Source organism: Sander lucioperca, chromosome 14, assembly GCF_008315115.2.
Source record: "Sander lucioperca isolate FBNREF2018 chromosome 14, SLUC_FBN_1.2, whole genome shotgun sequence".
NCBI classification, from domain to species: Eukaryota; Metazoa; Chordata; class Actinopteri; order Perciformes; family Percidae; genus Sander; species Sander lucioperca.
In genome coordinates this window covers 26485312-26505636 of record NC_050186.1, presented here as the reverse complement: position 1 = coordinate 26505636, position 20325 = coordinate 26485312, and the positions used below count along the sequence as shown (strand labels likewise).

Sequence of the window (20325 nt, the reverse complement as noted above, 5' to 3'; positions counted from 1 at the left end):
CATCATTGTTTATTCAATGTGGGTTTTTTTGTTTGTTTTTGTTGCCGCCTTTAACAAACACCATTTCCGATTTAGCTCTAGAGTGCAAGGATGCTGTAAAGTTCCGTAGAGCTGAGAGGAACTGAGTCAAGCGCTAATTATCTGTAGTCATTCGATCCATTGTCACTAAAAACACATTACTGCTTTAATGTAATTAAAAATGTTAATGTTAATTGAACATGTCTGGCTATACCAAATTTATTTAATAAGGTCTTACTGAAAAATACAGAGCATACAACCCAAATTTAAGCTGTTTTTGTGTATTTGTTTTTTAAACACTGACAAATTCTCATATTTTAAATTAATTAAATTTAACAAATAATGGCCCCGGCTCTACTGTGTATATACAGAACACGCATTGTTGAAGAAAACAGAAACGTTACAGGTCGATGGAGGAGGTTATGGATCGCTGATACCTTCACACATTGTGTACCTTTGCGTGTTGTGTTTGTGTACATGTTCATCTGTGTGCTGTTTGTACCCCCACACACACATACACTAGAGTGCGGATCGGGCCGCATTTTTCTGTCCGAGCCCGGCCCCCGCCCGACACAGTTAAAATCTCATTTTTTTTTCTCCTACTAATGACACACGTACGTTTGTTTGTGTGGAAAGCTTTTATTAAGCAACTGTAGGCAGGCATTCGGAAATGTCAACAGATGAGCGCATCAGCGCACACGGGGCAACAAGCGCATGTTAACACAGGCACGCACCTACATAATAAGCATTTTTAAATTTAAAATGTTCAATGCCTTATCGCGCTGATATGACCGAGCCCGACCCGAACATCATTTCTAAATATCTGTGGTATCCATCCTCTAACATACACATCCTCCTCTGTCGCCATGCAGTTTGGTCTGGCTGAGTGTTCTCTCTGAGCTTACTGTAAGGTGTTGGATTATGATAAAACCGCCTGTGAATGTGAATGCTCCACAGCTTAATGGTTCGGTCTCCTCTGTTCTTTCAGCCCAGACGAGGCTCCTAATCTGGGCTGCCCTGACAAAGACGACACACGGCACAGGGTGACCTCAAAAAGCCCTCTCTCCTTCTTTTCCCTCTTCCTTTGTGCTGTTGTTCCCAACATTATTTTAAAAATAGACACTTGTTATTCCTCCCCCCACTGTGCTCCTGAAATTTTGAGCCGTGCTTGTTTTGAGTGCTGAGGGATTTCTGCTGCTCAGTGAAATCTGCAGCCGCTCTCATGGCACGACCATCCCGTGCCGTAATCCAGACATCCAAGCAGCAGGAATATAAATCCTGTCCGGAGTTTGCATTGGCTGGCAGCTCATCAAGAGGCCCCAGAGATCTATTTATTTATTTATTTCAAACCTCTCTCAGGACATGGCAGCCTGCTCTAAGCTGGTGACTCGGGATGACAAGCTATAGACATTTAATCTGCGCCGTGGTGTGGCGTGCACGCCAAGGGATTGGTGAGTGCAAAACATATGTTAAACCAGGGCTGCAAAGATTGTTGTCATGATTAGTTGTCATCGCCAACTATTTTGGTAGTCGATTAATCGGTCTGAGTAAAAATTCTCTCATTCCAGCTTCTCACATGTGAATATTTTCTAGTTTCTTCACTCCTCTGTGATAGTAGACTGATTATCTTTTGAGTTATGGACCAAAACATGACATTTGACATTTGACATTGATTGACATTTTTGCCATTTTATAGACCAAACAACTAATTGATTAATTAAGAAAATAATCAACAGAATAATCAACAATGAAAATGATCGTTGGTTGCAGCCTAGTCTATATCCACGACGTTCCACTCCGGGGATTGCTCCGGTGCTGCCGGAAATTCAACCGTATGTCCCGCTTTTCGGCCGGATGTCCATTACCTTACCTACCAGACAGCTAGCTAGACTATCTGTCCAATCTGAGTTTTCTGTTGCACGACCAAAACAACTTTTGAACGTGTTCCACCAAAACAAGTTCCTTCCATCATTCCGTCATTCAGCGCGTTTACTTGCACAGCAGTAACCGGGCATAAGTGAATAACCAGGTTATGCCAGTTCTCCCCGTATACATGAGCGGGGAAGAATGGGGAGAGTGACTGTCTGTTGCACGACTAAAACAACCTTTGAATGTACACGTTCCACCAAAACAAGTTCCTTCCCGAGGCTATTTTGCCGCGGCAATGCCAATAAACCAGAGCACGTTTGCTGTGCGGACTAGCCAGACCCTCCTCCGCAGCGCTGTGGAGGAAGGTCTGGCAATGCGAGACTAGTTGCAGCCCTATGTGAAATAGTTATCAGTCTGCAAATTAGGGTTTGACAGAGTGCAAGTGAGGTCAGATCTACCCTGCAGGTGTCATCCTCTTAGAGCCCGTCCTCTTTATGACATCAGGCTAATTTCCGGTGTGCTCCATCAGCCTTAAAGACTGTCCGCAAAATAGGGCTGAACGATTAATTGCATTTGCGATAATATCGCGATACATTAAACGCAATTTCCTAATCGCAAAGGCTGCAATTTCGTCACGTGACTCGCAAGAGCTAATCAGTCTGCACTCAGCAGAGAAAGCATCAACTTAGCACACTCGCTACGCCGTACCTTGAGCTGATTTCTGTCATTCAAACAACTCTGAGTTGTAGTTTAAAACGTTTACAGCCATTTTAATAAAATGAAGGGTTTTATTCTGGCTCGAGTCCATACATGCAGTTAATGGATACAGGCACACAGAACTGAAGGCTCGGTTGGCAACGATTAGCTCGGATTAGCGGTTAGCTCCGGTTAGCGGTTAGCTCCGTTATAAAGATACGAGTGGAGGAGCTGCCACTGAGAGGGGTAACAATCAGACGTTCGGGGAGCTTTCACAGCAGCGTGGCCGCGGTGTTTCAACAGTTTTATTAGTACAGTTAATCCCACGGCAAGAACACCAGCAACTAGCTAACGCAACGATAGCCTCTCTGAACAAGTGCACACGGCAGCACGCAACTTCACGAGGAGGAGGGGCTGGAGGCTGCTCCTCTCTGTGCACTGTAAAAAAAAAAAAAATACACGTGTGTGTGTGTACTATATACTATATTTTTACTTATTTAACTGTCTAGTTTGTAATTGTGTGTTGTTCATACTATAAAATGATTTATTGTTTGTCTTTGTTGAATAATACAGAAGACAAAGAGCTTAAAAAAAGAATCGAATCGCAATCGCAATATTTGGGGAAAAAAATCGCAATTAGATTATTTTCAAAAATCGTTCAGCCCTACCGCAAAATGTTCCTGTCTCCTGTTGCTGGGCATTCAAACTGAAAACTGCACCGAAAATGCCAGGTTCAACTTCTTGACAGATCACCTCATGGTTTTTTTTGCTGGAACCCTGCATCTACACCCCTGCTGTGTCATTCAAGTTGGAAACGTGTGTCAGCATGTAAACCTCTAAGCCATGGGAGTGCCCCGTAGCTGACATTTTTTCACGCGGTGCTATTGTTGGTCCGAAAGTGGCCTCAGTCTAAGAAATTTTAGCAAGTGCCTGTATTATCTTAAGGCAGTTCCTCTAGGATCTTAAGGAGTTTTTATTTTTATTTTATTTTTTTATTTTTATTGTGACCCAAAATGACTAAATTTGCAGCAGCCTTTCCCAAAAACTGCTTAAGTTTGAAATATAACATATGAAATAACATATAAATGGTTAATTAGACAAGGTTGGTCCCAGTCGATGCACAGCCGGTTCAATCTAAGACATCATTAAGCAGTGGCGGTTCAACATTGAATTACACCCTGGGCGAGACCCTCCTTCGAGCCCCCCCCTTTATTATCAACGTTTCATTCCTTTGAAGACATTTGGCAGAGCAGCATTGTCTTTTTTTTACCAAGTTGGATTGCTTTCGTGAACTTCTACTATCTAGCCTACTTTTAGTTCTCAACACAGTCTGTTTCAGCCCCCCCTCCCCTTTTACACCAATTTGCCAATTTGCCACACAGTGAAATGATAGATAATAGATATTATATGATAATTTTTTTTTTTTAAGTGCTCGTGCTGCCCTGGGCGGGTGCCCGCTTCGCCCATGCCAAAAAACGCTACTGTCATTAAGGAAACAAAGTTCTCCCCAATGTACTTACAAGGAAGTTTGTTTGTGGGTATTGAGGCTTGACTTTTGTTAGACTTGAATTTAGAAATGATTGAATTTGTGATAAGGATTATATTATATTATATTTTTCTTATTGTCAACAGATTGCATGAAAAGGCCAAAATCAACAGTTAACTGATTCAAGTATTGTGTGTGTGTGTGTGTGTGTGTATCCAAAGCCTGATATAGCTTCTTCCTCTGTGCCATAGAGATCCACTGTTGTCCTAAAACTATTAAAACACATCAATGATCCCCACTGTTGCACCACTGTTCCTTTTTATATTCGTTTTGGCTCAATCCCACATACTTGAATACTCTCGAGAGCACCAAATGTGTATTAATCCGCAGCTGAAAATAGTCCCCAACAAATGCACTATTTACTCCTGTTTGAGGAACGTTCATTAAAAACTACCGTGCCCAGCTGTTTAGGAAAATTACTGAGTCTTTTTTATTTAGAAATTACATATTTGTGAGACGCTTTCAAGGATTTATGTGTTCAGTCAAAATCAGAGTGCCACAGATAGGAGGGAGGTCTGAATTTTGTGAGACGGACAAATAAGTTGTTGGTCTTTATTAAGTGATGGCATTATGAAAGGGTATGGAACACAAACAGAATGTGCCAAAGCAGCTGGAGAAAGTAATGAGTGCAGATTTTCAATGAAGCGTCCCATCGGGACATTGCTCTGAAAAACGTCAAATCTGTCCCTGTGTACACTCAAATCTTGAAGTGCAGATTGATTACAGCTTAATCCTGTTTAGTAGTAGTTGGGTCACTAATAAACCTCCATAAGGGGTTATCCCTGGTGGAGGGGCGTGTGAGGATGTGAGGCTGAAGTAGATGGGTCTGCCCGGGTGTGAATGGTGAGAAGACTAAGCCTGGATGGGGGGATTATGGGAGAAAGGGGGCGGGGAGCGTACATGATCTGTCAGGGCTTAGTACCACAAGAATCCCAGCTGCAGCAGCTGCAACAGCAGCAGCAGCAGTGGTGGTGGTGGTGGCACAGGCTGCGTTTTCATTAGAGTAATGTCCAAAGAAGCTCCGGAATTATGTAAGAGTGACGTGCTGTCATCCTCTTTGTCGGCCGGCCCACTGCCTGGCAGGAACGTGGCCGTTTTGTTTTCCTTTTATCCTCACTCGCTCAGGGAAGCCAAAAGGACATCTGTCGGAGTCGGCGGTTGGGAGCAGGACTCGTAGTAGCTCCACCACGGGGACCTCGCCACTCCGGGTGCTAGAGCTGTGGCATCGTTGTCATGGAGAGGACAAGTTTGTAGGCTTTGCTGCAGAAGAAGAGGAGCGCAAACGTGGAGAAGATGAGTGATGGAGGAAGTGTAGCAGCAGTCAGAGCAGTGTGTTGTGTGTGAGGCTGTCGCCGTTTTAAAGAATTTTAAGATGAAGTTTAAGAAGTTCATCACGATCATGCAGGCAGCCATAGGGATTGTTCCCCTGAACAAACGGGAGCTTCTGCCACCCGGCAGGAAACTGTGGAGACCCCAGGGGTGAGTCAGAGCCGTGTGTGTGTGTGTGTGTGTGCGCCTTCAACATGCATAGAGAGCCTGTGTATAGTAGTGATCTGCATGTTGTCACAACAACTGCTGCAGCTCATTATCTCTAAACTAGGGCTGCAACTAACTATTTTCATTGTTGATTAATCTGTTGATTATTTTCTGGAATAATCAATGAGGTGTTTGGTGACATTGTATTGATATATAGTTCATCACAGAATGGCAAATAAATGCAAAACCACATACATGATACATAAAATACATGCAATGATTTTGGATATATATATATATACTGTATAAACAATTTTCACGTTTTGTTATGGGTTGTTAATTTTGTATATCAAATATCCTTTCTTACTACACTACCCTATTGGTTCATTCTACATTCTTTACATTTATTCATCTTCATATCTACAGTATATGCTACCGTTTGTACTGTCTAATTAGATGCTAAACTGCCGTGCATTTTACTTGTAGTGCTGTTCATCACAATGCATAGTCATGTTCCATTCGTTTCAAACAAACCTCTCAAAATACTTCAAAATAATACTACAAAAACAGCTATCATTTTAGATGCTAGAATTGTGCGTAACAGCCTGCTCCGACATCTTCATGTCATAATGATGTGATTCCACTGAAAGACATTATTATTGATTTATTGCCTAATGAGTCAAAAGTGATGTTTGGTGAACTGCATCACCTGTAAGGCAGGTAAACTATTATAACTCAGTGTAGTTGAATAGAGGTTTGGTCCAGGGCTATATAATACGTTTTTGTATAAAAATGCATATCTTTTGCTACTTTTACACCTTGCTTTCACACTACTCTGGCATTTCCAAGCCCCTAAAACTGAGACATTTGAAAACTCTGCTGAACATGTTGTAGTTTGAAAACTCTGAGGTTGCGTTGTAGTCTGGACGGGCAGAAACGGAGACCTTTTGGACGTCTATGCAGACACCCACATCAATCCGTATTGTTGGTTAGGTAGGCTTACATACCTTTTCTAAATTTCATCCTTCTTGAGTACCGCTTTACTTTCAGTAACAGTTCCACCTCGTCGTCAGTCCAGGCCACTTTTTCGCCATTGTTCTTTCTCTAAATTTCTGTATTTTCAACCGTATTGTATCGTTAGACAGTCGGCTTCCTGTTTACACTGGCACATGCGTGCTCAGTGTATGCAAATGGTCATGTACGTTTTCGTTTACGTTGTGTAAATATGGACGGAGATCATGTCTGATACGGAGATCGTTAATTGTTTTTTAAAACTCAGTTGAAAAATGACAACGTAGTAGTGTTGATGTAGTCTAAATAGGGTTGGGGCGTGTTTGAAAATGTTCAATACTAGTGCCGATACCTGAGTTTTGATCCTGAGGTTATCTCAGATTGAGACTTTGAATTCATAACAGAAAGCTTGCGTTACAAATTGGAGAAGTGGGCGATGTGGGTCTTTACCCGACAGTGCGCGTCGAACGAAAAACGCTATTGAGTTTTTGCATGTAGGATCCAGAGTTTTTGGAGCTTGACCTATATTAGGTACTAAAAGTCCCAATAACTCTGCCTCCTGCTTCTTGGGTCTGTCTCCTGTGAGCCCCCCAACTTTTATGGAAGTGCAATACTAAATTGCTTGAGTAAACGTATGGGAAGGGGGAGATGACAGATGAGTTCATACACATTGCACTATTGAGGACAGTCAATATGGGCCATTCAGGATTTTTACCCCAGAGCCCCCTGACAAGTTAATGCAGAGTGAAGTGAGTCATGTAATGGAATACTTCACATTGTTCCAGTCGATACCAAGGTGGACCTACATGCCTGTGCTTAATTTGTTAGGGGCTGCAGGCTTAGTCATGCAGAGGCATTCTGCTTTCTTTACTCTCAGCACAGTATCGCTCTGACTGTATCCAGTCAGGCCATTAGAAGGCATCAGAAACCTCAGGTCTGACTCGCTGCCACAAAGTTGGGGAAAAAAAGTTGTTTCAGCTCTGTGGAAAACACCACGTGTTCAGACATGTTAGCGATCAGGTCGGAGATGCTGCCCTGGAAGTAAGAGAGAAGACACACCAGCCCGATAATCGGGCGTCGGGCCATCTGGCGAGGTCTGTGACTGGAGTCTGTTCCGTGTGTCCAGTGCCGTCGGCCGTCCGAGGAGCCGTCGGCATTCATTTGGGCCGACCCGACATGTTCAGTCGGGGACAGGGCAGTCGGGACTCACCCGGAAATGGGGAGCGGATGAGACGAAAATCTTTTAAACTGACCTTTGTCAATCTGAAATGAAGACAGATTCAGCAACTGCATGGCCTATTTTTCGCTTAAAATGTTTTCAGAAACACATTTCGGTGAACTATTTTAGTAAAATATGAGATCGTATTCTGAACAAGCCGCCATGACAGTCTGGCTGTGAATTTCCGGAGAAAAAAGAACCAAGTGACGCGTTCGTCCAATCAGCTGCCGGTTTTAATTTTCTGGGAAATAATCAGACTGTTAATGGAAACAATACAGAGCAGCGCCGCCTGCTGCTATGGAGACGTATTACGTTTCGCACACGCGCAGAGCGTACGCTCAAGTCGGCGTCGCCTCAGTGTGTTCTGAGGCATTTTTTGGACCTCGGGACCCGACCGATCAGTCCGACTGGCTTTTCTGCCGACGGTCGGCCCGTCTGGTTGGTGTGTCAGGGCCCTTAGACTGCAGATTATAGTATTATAGTCAGTAGTATCAGTGTGAGCCGGGGTCTCCTCTGGCTTTATCAGAGTCATACACAAGTGGCTTAGTTCTGGGAATGGTGCCGTTTTATTCTCTATTCATAGCACTACTTTTCCCACTGGTCCTTTTGGTCTTAGGTTTAGAGTTAGTTGTCAATGAATGTTTTAGTTGTGGTTCTGACTGTTGCATCATGGAAATGTGAAAGTGTGTGGTTTCTTACTTGTTGTTGATTGACAAACAGTCCAAATCTCAAATATCAGTCCCTCCCAGAAAAACGTGATTATGCGATCGCATAATTCAGTGCATAATCAGCCAAAGTCCGCATATTTATGCGGGGGCCGCATTTTTTCAAATACGCCGCACTTTTGCCGCATAAATTGCCGATTTCCGCGCAAAATATGCGGGGCTTGCATGATTTCATAATCCCCGCATTTTCGTTGCAAAAAAGTCACATATATCTTAGCAGAAAATTGAAAAATGTTGCGTTTACTTCACGCAAGAGCAGCCATCCTCTGTTGCCATGGGAACGTTATGAAGTGACGTAATTACGCGACGTGAACATCATCGAAAAGCTGCAAACCCCGCGATGAAGCCATGAGGAAACCGCAGTTTTTGCAAGTTCCCACAATTTCATTGCATAAAATTGCATAAATATCCCGCATATTCCATCGCATTTTTAAAAAAAACGTGCCGCATAATCAAGGACTTTTGCCCGCAACAATCACAAAAAAGCATTTCTCTGGAAGGACTGAAATATAGACAATTTACCATTATAAGAGAAAAGCACATTTAAGAAGCTGGATGCACATATTTCTTTTCCATTTCTGGTTAGTTGCTCACTTTGGTCCTAGCTGATATGATGATATAATATGAGCTGATGCTGACTGATATATCTCAACAACAATTGGTTGGATTGCCATGGAATTTGGTACAAATTCTATGGTGCCCAGAGAATAGCCCAACTGACCGGTGATCCTCTGAATTTCCTTAGCAAGACCACCAAGTTCTCACTTATCCAGTGAAATATCTCAACATCATATTTTATGTTCCAAGGGGCAGCTGGGGCTCAGGATTTGGTTCGATCCCTGGCTCCTCATGTCCACACGTTGAAGTGTCCCTGGTCAGGACACTGAACCCACTGAACCCCATGCAAGTTGGCGCACACATTAATGTTCCCCTCAGGATGAATTGTAATCACTTTGGCGATTCCTTAATTTTTCATCTAGCACCATCAGCTACAGGCTAAAGTTTAGAGCTGCAAAGACTAATCGATTAGTTGTCAACTTTTAAATTAATCGCCAACTTTTTTAATAATCGAAGTCGGTTTGAGTAATTATTTAAGACAAAAGTAAAAATTCTCTGATTCCAGCTCGTTAAATGTGAATATTTTCTAGTTTCTTCTCTCCTCTGTGACAGTAAACTGTATATCTTTTGAGTTGTGGACAAAACAAGACATTTGAGGACGTCATCATTGGGCTTTTGGGAAACACTGATCCACATTATTCACCATTTTCTGACATTTTATACACCAAACAACTAATCGATTAATCGAGAAAATAATCAACGGATTAATCGACTATGAAAATAATCGTTAGTTGCAGCCCTACTAAAGTTTACCCAATACTTTGTTTTATGACCAAATACCTGCAAAACTAATGACATTCCCATCAGCATCAGCTGTACTTTGTTTACTGCTAATTAGCAAATGCATACTAACAAGCATGCTAACAACTTAGATGGTGGACATTGTAAACATTAACTGTTAGCATTGTTGGCATTAGTCTTTAGCTCAAGGCTCACAAATTCACTAGCCCACCTCTCTTGCTTGCCCATGCACCTATGTGTTTTCTTTTGTCTGTTATGTAACCTTGTCTATGTACCTTGTCTGTCTGTTGTATCTATGTAACCAAAACTGTAAAGCGTCGAGTGTCTAGAAAAGCGCTATAAAAAATAAATATAAATATATTATTATTATTATTAGAGTGGTAAAATCGCTGGTATTGGACATGTTGAAAAGGCTGTATGTTGTATGCCAGTGTAAATGTCTTTGCCCAAACATGCACTTAAAGGGGCACTCCAGTGATTTAGTATTGCACTTCCATAAAGTTGGGGGACTCACAAGAGACAGATTTTAAAAAGTATGGTCCAAGTCAATGGAGCATAGCCTGAGACATCTTGACTTCTTCCCGAATAAGAGCTTGACGCTTCAAGAGCACTGCATCCTACATTTCCCATAATGCAGCTTGATAGTGTCTTTCATTAGACCCTCTCTGCTGCGTAAATGCCCACATCTCTGTAACAATTTGTCACACAACTTTCACTTAAAAATGTGTAGTGCTGTGGCCGGGTTGACTCAGTGGTAGAGCAGGCGCACATATACTGGGAGATTTATGCCTCGACGCAGAGGTCCAGGATTCGAATCCGACCTGTGACGATTTCCTGCATGTCTTCCCCCCCCCTCTCTCCCCTTTCTCACCTAGCTGTCCTGTCAAATTAAAGGTGGAAAAAGCCCCCCAAAAAAATCTTTAAAAAACAAGTGTGTAGTGCTAAAGCCCAAGCTGAGATAACCCTGATGACATCAGGGTTATTTTCTCAGACTTGAAAAGACTTTGACTGTTTTTACAGGCTGAGTAGTACTAAACATGATGAGTGATTTTATTGTTGAGATGAAGCATCTCGTTTTTGAGGGGGTCCTCGAGACATACTGTAAGACAAAGACAGTACAGCACATGTACATTCACACTCGCTAAAGCTCTCCCTCATCCTGTCTCGCCCACCCTACCCGCCCCACCGACTCTTTATTGAAAACAAATCTGTGTATAAAACATATTGCAGTATTAAGAGGCATGCTAACATTTAGCCCATACATTCACATATGCATATACATAGGTAGGCAGTGTTGCCCACACATAGACTAATGTGTGGCGGTGTGCCTCACTATCAACACCGGCCGCCGCACATTGCGTCTTGCGTCTCACACACACACACACACACACACACACACACACACACACACACACACACACACACACACACACACAGCCCCTCCCACTGTGCACACAGCGTCTGTCTCCATAAAGGAGAGAAGACGGCTGGGGAAATTCACAAGTTCACGAAAGGTTGGTATCTATCTCGTGAACACCTTTACACAATCACATTAAAAAGTGCTATAAAAATATTTTATATTCTGAATACAATGTTGTCAGTGTTGAGTCCCGACCCGACCCTTAGCAAACAAGCGATTGCGCCTGCTTTAGAAAGTTAACTAGTCGCAAGTTTGCGGTAAAATGCAGTTGGGTTGTCTAGGTCAAAACATTATATGTAGCAGCAGTGAATCAAATAAACGTATTATAAATAATGTCATTTTTTTTACTCTTACACTGAATGTTTGCTGCTTCAATCCAGATGAGTATTGAAAAGTATTTTCCGTGACTGAAAAAGGCACGTGTTGAGGATGAGGACCAGCCTGAACCGGAGGTATCAGTCTGAAACAGCTGAACCGTCCGACCAGTGGAATTAGTTATGTTATTAATTTGTTTACAATATTTTCAGGCTTCAACCAGTGAAAGACAGGGTCAGGGAGAGAGATAGATAGATTTGTTAGGCATTGAAGCATGAGAGGAGGACAGCATCCAACAACATGTTGTTACGAAAATAACTCCGGTGATAAAAAGTTCAGTGAGTCATACATTCCACAGTGGTGAGTAGTAAAAGGACATCTCAGCACAAATCTGCATATATTATTGAAAGCAACATTTAATGGTTTCACATTAGATTCTGATGTGTTTTGATAGACAACATCCGCATAGTCTAATATAGGAAATATTCACTGTGACACAATTCTTAACCTACTCACTTGAGTGAAACCGTTAATAGAGCGACACAATATTCGTAAAATCAGCGAAGTGCCCCTTTTTTAATAATTTCAGGACTAAAGCCCTAGTATTACCTAGGGACCTTTTTTAGAAATTTGTAATTTGCAGAGGTCGTCTGTGATCTTAATCCTGTGCAAATGTATGACAACATGTATGGCTGCGTGGGTAATTATAAATAAAAGCCTTGACATCATATATGGGGGATACTGTCGGTAAATTCGAGCACAATACAGACTTTTCTTATCCAGTGCAACTGAGCCGCACGAAAACCCAGACGTGGTTGTTAATTTCTAATTCACATGAGGTCCCCTGGTAATACCTGGTACTAGTCCCTTGTAAATGGGGCTCAATCTGCAAAATAAAATAAATGTAAGGTCACAGCCTGCTTTACAAAAATGATACTTGTATGGGTAATAATACTCGGGTCACAAAACATGCACTGCTCTCTCTATTGACAAAGATCTACAGAGTGAATGTTTGGTCTCATTGAAATATTTTTTTGAATGCGTAACACACTTGTAGTAAAGAGTCATCCATTAAAATGTTGTTTCTCTCTGTGTGCGTAGGGACCAGCCTGGCTCTGACCAGACCAGCACTGACCTGCTCAAGTCCAACCGCAAGTTCTGCTGGTCCAGAGAAGCCCAGTACTTGTATCTCCGCCGCCTCTCCTCACGCAGCTACTCGGCTATTATGATGGTACGTTGTTTACATGATGTTTAGTGTCGATGCTGTGTTTTTAGAGTGACGTAAAGTCTAGTTTGGTCCTGTTGACCCCTTACTAGGGCTGGGAGAAAATCAGATATCACGATATTCTCGACCAAATACCTCGATGTCGATATTGTGGCGATATTCTAGGGTTGACAATTGGTGCTTTCACAAAATATCTTCACACTTAGATTTCAGATAAATAATCATCATTAATGTGGACATAATGTCTAAGTAGGGAAAAGGCAAATAATAGAACAGCTAGAACAGTCTGGTAAGTTCAGAAAAGTACATCACTTTACTGTAATGCAGCCTTTAAAACCAGTAAAAGAAAACACTTATGTCATATTACAATATCCAAAATCTAAGAAGATATCTAGTCTAATATCACGATATCGATATATTGCCCAGCCCTACCCCTTACTGTGTGTTTCAGTGTTTGAACCCAACATGCTTTACCAATCTTTAATATACATATTGTCTATTAAAACCTAAGTATGTAGTGTGCTGTAGACTTCTGAGTTTTGAATCCAGTCACATGATAGTATGAAGCAGCTACATTCATACCTGTTGGCACACGTACAACTCGATGGCTTTTTCGGTGAAGACTGAGACCGTCATTTAATTTTTCACTGTATTTTGTTCTGTACGTTGCATCTAAAACCCTCACAGGTCCATTGAGCTTTAGCGATTTGTATGCTTTAACGTCGCTTGGATGACTGTGCGTTTCTCTCGTGATGACAATTTCATGGATTTTAATCTTATGAAACTCTTATCATAATCCCATCACTGGATAAGATGAAAAATGCATGCATGCATTTTTGTTTATCCAAAAATAGTTGGTAAGCTGCAAGCAAGGCTTGCTTCTCTTCTGAAACGATGATTTAATGGAGATATGAGATTTCATGAGTCAGTGTTTCCCAGACTTCTTTCCTCTTTCCTTATTTGAATACAACCACGCTTTAGTGACCCCCCCCCCCCCTCCTGCATCCACGATGATGATTAACCAGATAGACATGTCACATCCTGGAAGCGTCATTGTTTTAATGACTTGGTCACACGAATGATTCGGGCCATTTTTGCATTAGGTTGGCCTATTTTAAGGCCTATTTCACATGTTTCAGTTGCTGAAATGTGGTGATTTGACTTGATTGACCTGAATTCCTAAGGCGTTGCTGCTCTGAAGTTAAACATTTTGGATAAAGTGTTGTATTTTTATTTCCCGCGGAAAAGCTTATGTCATTTGTTAAAATAGCAGATATTGAAAGAACACATTTTATGTGTTTATTAGGGATTTTTTTGGGGGACATTTATAGGGTCAGCTGGCATTCTTATCTGTGATTTGTCTTTTGTCGATTAAATACCAATTAAGGGCAGGTTTGAATAGATAGTTGATAGTAACACACACACACACACACACACAAACACAAACAACAGTAGGTTATTGTGGGACGGCTGCACATCGGCGTCTACTTTTTATCGACCTTTGCTTCAGCTGCTCATGTGTAAGAGCCTTACATTTTTGACATAGCTCTATAACCTCTACATACATTTGTGTACTTTTGGTGTGTGACTGTTTTTCATGTTTTTGGCACCTTGGTGCCAGTGAAAGGAAATCTTAATGCTTTAGCACGCAGTGATAATTTAGACAATAGTGTGCTTCCAACTTTGTTGCAGCAGTTGGTTGAAGGCTCTTTCCCGTTTCAACATTACAGTGCCTCTGTGCACAAAGCCAGCTCCATAAAGAAATGCTTTTCCCAGTTTGGTGTGGAAGAACTTGACTGGCTCGCACAGAGCCCTGACCTCAACCCCATCCAACACCTTTCGGGTAAACTGAAACGCTGACTGTAAGTCATGCCTAATCAGTTACCCAACATCAGTGTTGGATTTCACTAATGCTCTTGCGGCTGAATGAGAACAAATCCATGTAGCCAGGTCCAAACTTTTGCGGAAAGCCAAAAACCAGAAGACTGGTTTTAGAATGACATGGTCAACAATCACATACAGTATGGCTTTAATGTTCAGGTGTCCACATACTTATGGCTGTGTATTTTCTAAACTGCAATGTATCCCTCTTGTTAAGCAAAACCTATAAAACAATTGCTGCAGAGGTGGGGAATTTAGAGAAAACGATAAATAATAAACTGTATATAATTTGCCCTGTCAAAAGAATTGGTGGTAAATTTGCTTAGGAGTAAAAAGTATAGGTGTAATCTATTTTTGTGTTGCTTTATTTAGTCTTAAAAGCTTTGACTATTTTATACACACTAAACTTGTTTTTGCCTTTGGAAGGCAGTTGCTGTAAATATGGGCTATCCAAAGTATATTTCATACATGTCAAATGAATTCCTTCTATCTGCTCAGATGCGTTTTTAAATAGCATTTCTTTGTCTGAATTATGTTCTACAGTATGCCATATTAAATCTGTTTTGTCTGTCTGGGAACCTCACAGCAGGCTCCCTAAAAATCAATGGGAATTTAGGACGGATCCATGTCAGCGGTATTACAGGTGCAAGCCAACTCTACACATGTATCAATACTGTGTTCATTTGTTCGTTATTACTGATAACCAAATTAATAGTTTTTCTTTCTTTTCTTTTATCTCAAACGAGGTTGATGTTATCACACGTTGTTTTAGTTTTCGGTTATCTATCATCGGTACTTTTAAACTTAACACCCCTCATCCTCACTCTCATTTGGTATGATCTTAAACAAGCTAGGAGTCGTCGGAGCTAATTTTTGCTCTGATTGTCTAATCTTGATGTTTTTAGAAGGTAAAGTGCGATAATTAAAGTAAAGTAGGCGAAACTTTTACACTTTTTACACCTCGAAACTCTTAGTTTCTTCTAAATTTTGGCCTCCATCCGACCGGAAACGTCTAGCTAGTTTTGTTTTACTCTAAAGTAACGTTACCAGTCCCGGGCAGTTCAAAGTGCGTGATGCGAGTAAAACAAGGGGGGCTGCTCACTCTGAGCAGATACGCAACTCAATATTTCACCGTAAGTACTTCCATTTCGAAATTCAAAGTATTCATAAACACAAAAGTTGACTGATAATAGCGCTGATATACTCCTGTTACAGTGTTTGATATGTATGTTTTTAAGGTAGAAGTCGTTTTTCGGGAGTTTCCATGAATCCCTGTTGCATCCTGTTGCACCTGCTCTGTAAAGCTAACTGTCAGCTAGAAGGTTAGTTTAGTTAGTAAAAAAAACACTTTAACAGTTAATAAATCCAGTTTAAACTTTGTTTTGACCCTGTAATCGTTATTGACATATTGACCTCTCCCGTAATTTATCGCTTTGTCCCATTTACAGTGCGCATAACGGTAACGTTAACTTTACTTGTCTGTCCTTTGGTGTTCAAAATAACCTGTTTCCTCCTGTTTTTGTTTTTAACTCCCCTCTTTTTGAAGTAGCAAGAGCTAACGGTGGTAGGGTCCGTAGTGTATTACAAACTACACATTTCCAAAAATTGTAATGGTTTTGATTTTTTAAATGATTGTGTGACGTTACTAGTTACTAGTTGTTCTTTATAATGCCTCACAGTGTAACGCGACTCTGTCCCCAGTAGGGGGCACACTTGTTCAACTTTTCTGTTACGAGCCGCCAGCAGCACACAGAAACATGTGAACTTTCAGACTGTCTGGGTAGTTTGAGTTGAAAAGACAATGCAGTAAAGAATAAGAATTTACAGACTGCTTTATAGCAAATAGTTGGTAAACAAAAGCATGGGCTTTATGTTACATCAGTTACATCCAAAGATCTTTAGTTGCACAGCTAAAAACTGACATTCTCCCTCTGAGTACTGAGGTTGACAGATTCAAAAATATTCAGGAGAAAAACAGTAAGTGAGTCATCTTTTCTTTATTGTAGCCTACGTACTATGGCGGTTTCCAAGTCGGCTTTTAATTTCACCGTATACTTTATTTTGAATTCAGCGTCTTAAAACTATTCAAAGGTTTTCTGTACAGTTTCACAAAACATGTAAGTTTTTCTTCATCCCGTTTTTCTCCAGCTGCCTTGGTATTGCTACTGATTGAATCTAGTATCGAACATTTACAGCTCTACTTGAAACCTGAGCAGAAATGTCTTATTTTCTGGTTCCAGCATCTCTGTGATAATTTGCTGCTTTAATATTATTGTAAACTGAATATTTTTGTGGTTTTGGCAAAACAGGACAATTGTAGACATCACTTTGGACCTTTCTTTTCTTTTTTTAAACATTTTGTAGACTCAACGATGAGTTGGAGGGCTACATCCACACTACTACGGTTTCTGTTTCAACCTGCGTTTTAAAATGAACACTGTCCTCATGATTACTTTAGCACCGTTTCAGAAGTAATGTCTGTCCATTCTAACATTCCTTAAAATGCATATCACTCCGCTGTGAGCCTAGTTTTTATTTATTTTCCAACAAAGTGTAAGTTTAAGTGTGTGTGTGTGTGTGTGTGTGTGTGTGTGTTCAAGCTCATGTCCATTACATTAAATCAGGTACCGCAATCGCCCCAATGTATTTGCTTTAAGTTTATCAAGTGCAAAACACAAATAAGTCAGCAACTTCCTGGTCACACAAATCAGACACTATACAAATATATCAAAATCAAATTCGGCCCGTGGCCCATTTTTTCATTTCCTACTTTTGACTGAAGCATACAATTTAAAAGTATAAAGGACAAGCCGTTTTTGCGTTAAATAATTTAATAAATCACTTTTTTTTTCTGATTTTGGATTCCCAGTTAAACATGAAATGAACAAATAATACACATATTCTCAAACATGCTTTGTGGCAAAAACGTTTTTATATATATATATATATATATATATATATATATATCTCTTGTCATAAAAAAGTGTGGGAATGTAGACATTCTTACTCCGTAACAAATCTATATATAGATTTATATATATATATATATATATATATATATATATATCTCATTTGTCATAAAAAAGTGTGGGAATGTAGACATTCTTACTCCGTAACAAATCTCCAAATCCCCCAAATGTATCCGTTTTATCACCCGTGAGAACCACTAACACAACGAGCAGAACAAATAACAACTGTGATTTTTCAAAGAGACTTTATTTAAATGCATTTTCTTTGACTAAAATCTACCCACACATTTACATTTTTCTGTTTTTTAAACAGTGTTCACTCCTCTAAATAATTAGTTTTCCAAGTCACGGCCTGCGAGGATGACCCAGTATTTCATCCTCCCTCCCTGGGAATGTGTTTGTCTCTAGTTATGTAATGGCCATCGCTCAGGAGGCTACGACTTATCCAGCAGGCCTGCCTTGCGAGCAGCCACCACAGTCAAATCACATAGTACAAGAAGACGGTCTGATTAAAACTCACATCATTTATCTGACTTTCGTGAGTTAATGTTTCCTCTGTCCACACATTATGGTTCTCTCTTCTGCTGCAGTGTTTTGACCTTTCTGGTGCAAAAAGGATGTCAAATAAACAAAAAAAAGAAGAAGCAGTCATTCTCAATACTTCTCTTTATTGATACAACACATTTATCACCTCGGTTGAGCATAAAAACCAAATACTCTACAAAATATGTTTTCAGAGATCTCACTTGCAATGCAAGTAAAATGTTTATCTTTACATGTCATCTGATCTCACCAGCATCCTTAAAATCTAGTTTTAAAAAAATAAAATAAAAAATTAAGTACTTTTTAAATTATTTTCACTTCAACAATTTTCAAACATACTGTAACTCTGCCTCGCTTCAAGAAAATTCTGGAAACGGTTTCTTTTTTGTCTTCCACTGGGTTTATTCATTTAAAGTAGCAATCCTTAAGATTTCAGTCCTGGTTGTCTGACGTGTATGTGTAGCCTTTGTCCTGTTTTTGTTCACGCAGTCCTATCTGGTTTCCCCTCGTAGGCCAGAAGATCAAAAAAAGTGGGTTATGATGGGTGAGCTGCCAGCCCCAGTCATGTCCCCGTTTCACTAAGCCTGGGCCTGAGATGTCAGCGGCACACGGATTTCACTTTCCACTTTAGTTACAAAAACCCTCCCAACAATTTAAAATCCCAGCCATTGTGCTGCCAGATTTGCACTCTGCGCACGTTTTAGTGTTTGTTTGTCTTTGCTGATGTGTGAATCATCTCTAAAACTTTGGAGAGTGTCTGTCTGATTATATCTCAGGGTCTGAGCAGACCTCAAACGCAAAAATGTGTGGTGTGATTTGCTGTTGCGTTTTGTGGATGAATACTCAGGCATTTAATCACAGCGTGCCTGTGCAGAAGTTGGTGTGTCTGTACGTTAACGCTGTCTGCAGACGATGGGATTTGGGCTGAATGTAGGCCAGCAGAATCCCTGTTACGTCAAAGGCAGGCAGGCAGGCGGGCAAATGCAGGAAGAGAGCTGCTGGTGGTTGTGCAGCTGTGACCATGGAGGAGGCTGTGGCGCACATCAGTCTGCCAGAGCACCGCTGGCGGTGAACAGGGAGAGAAGCAGCTAGGAAGAGACGGAGAGCGCCAACAATGAAGACCGTGCTCAGCCTGCACAGGAAATGGGCCCACGCGGTCAAGACTATACGTATCCTTCAGGGACTCGTAAGTGTGATTCTGCTACAGATTTGATCAGATCTGTGGCTCGGCCAGACTGGTTCTGTAATGGCAGTGGTTGTTTGTTTTTAAACGTAAAGTGTTTGGGTAATGGGTTAAGTTGAGTTCAGTGCAGTTTTGTTCTGAAATGAGGGATCCAGAATTGCAAAAATTGTCGTCAGCTGTTATAAAATGATCATTTGGGATCAAAATAAATGATGGTATTTATTATGTTTCATTTTCGTAGAGAAATTAAGATGTGATCTGTGATTTTGGAAATCAGCTCTCATTTGGCTTTAAATGATGGAATACTTTTGACAAAAGTTAGTTTGTACTTCATAAGGACTGCTGGATGGACTAATTGGATTATTGATCAGTCACTTAACAGGAAACTAATGATGACAATTATGTTGAGTTTAAAAAATGGGGGGGGGGGGAATACAGGTTTCAGCTTCTCAAATGCAAAGATGTGGTTGTCTTGGTTTTTCTCGGTTTTATGCGATTTAATAACTTTTTGTACTCGGTCAGACAACAAAACCAATTTCAAGTTTGGCTCTACTATTTCTTATTCCTCTCCTGACAATTAATCAAAAAAGATTGTTATTTTAATTGATAACTAGAAGGGCACTCAGAGAGCACAGACCTCCGCCAAGGCATGCCCTATCTCGCAATGTTTATGCAGCGGGATTTTTTTCCCCCAGTCGTGAACAAATTTTTCGATCATTCCGTCACCACATGAATGCAGCACAGTTGCCCTGTCGCGCAATGTTAACGTGAAAGTGAAACATAATGGGTTTATCCCTCCTGTGATTCAGACACGCCCCAAACTTTACTAATGAAAGTAAAGTAATTGTTGTTGTGAGTTGTCCGTTTCTT

The 20325-nt window shown here is 40.8% G+C and overlaps 1 protein-coding gene across 9 annotated transcripts in view; it reads left to right on the top strand.

The window, feature by feature from the left end:
- The window catches only part of tjp2a (tight junction protein 2a (zona occludens 2)), a 45679-nt gene that overhangs the window by 5114 nt on the left and 20240 nt on the right, over positions 1-20325 (top strand). For 3 of the 9 annotated variants that reach the window (XM_031277433.2, XM_031277432.2, XM_031277431.2), the window contains exons 1-2: positions 5123-5608; positions 12756-12885. The exons of 1 other annotated variant lie outside the window; for it this stretch is intronic. In XM_031277433.2, the coding sequence (XP_031133293.1) occupies positions 5502-5608; positions 12756-12885 (237 nt within the window). In that variant the 5' untranslated portion in view covers positions 5123-5501. Of the gene's footprint in view, positions 1-1450; positions 1470-5122; positions 5609-12755; positions 12886-15598; positions 15894-19232; positions 19459-20325 lie in introns of those variants that run through there. 5 more of the 9 variants (XM_035991800.1, XM_031277438.2, XM_031277436.2 and 2 more) reach the window with 5 other exon arrangements.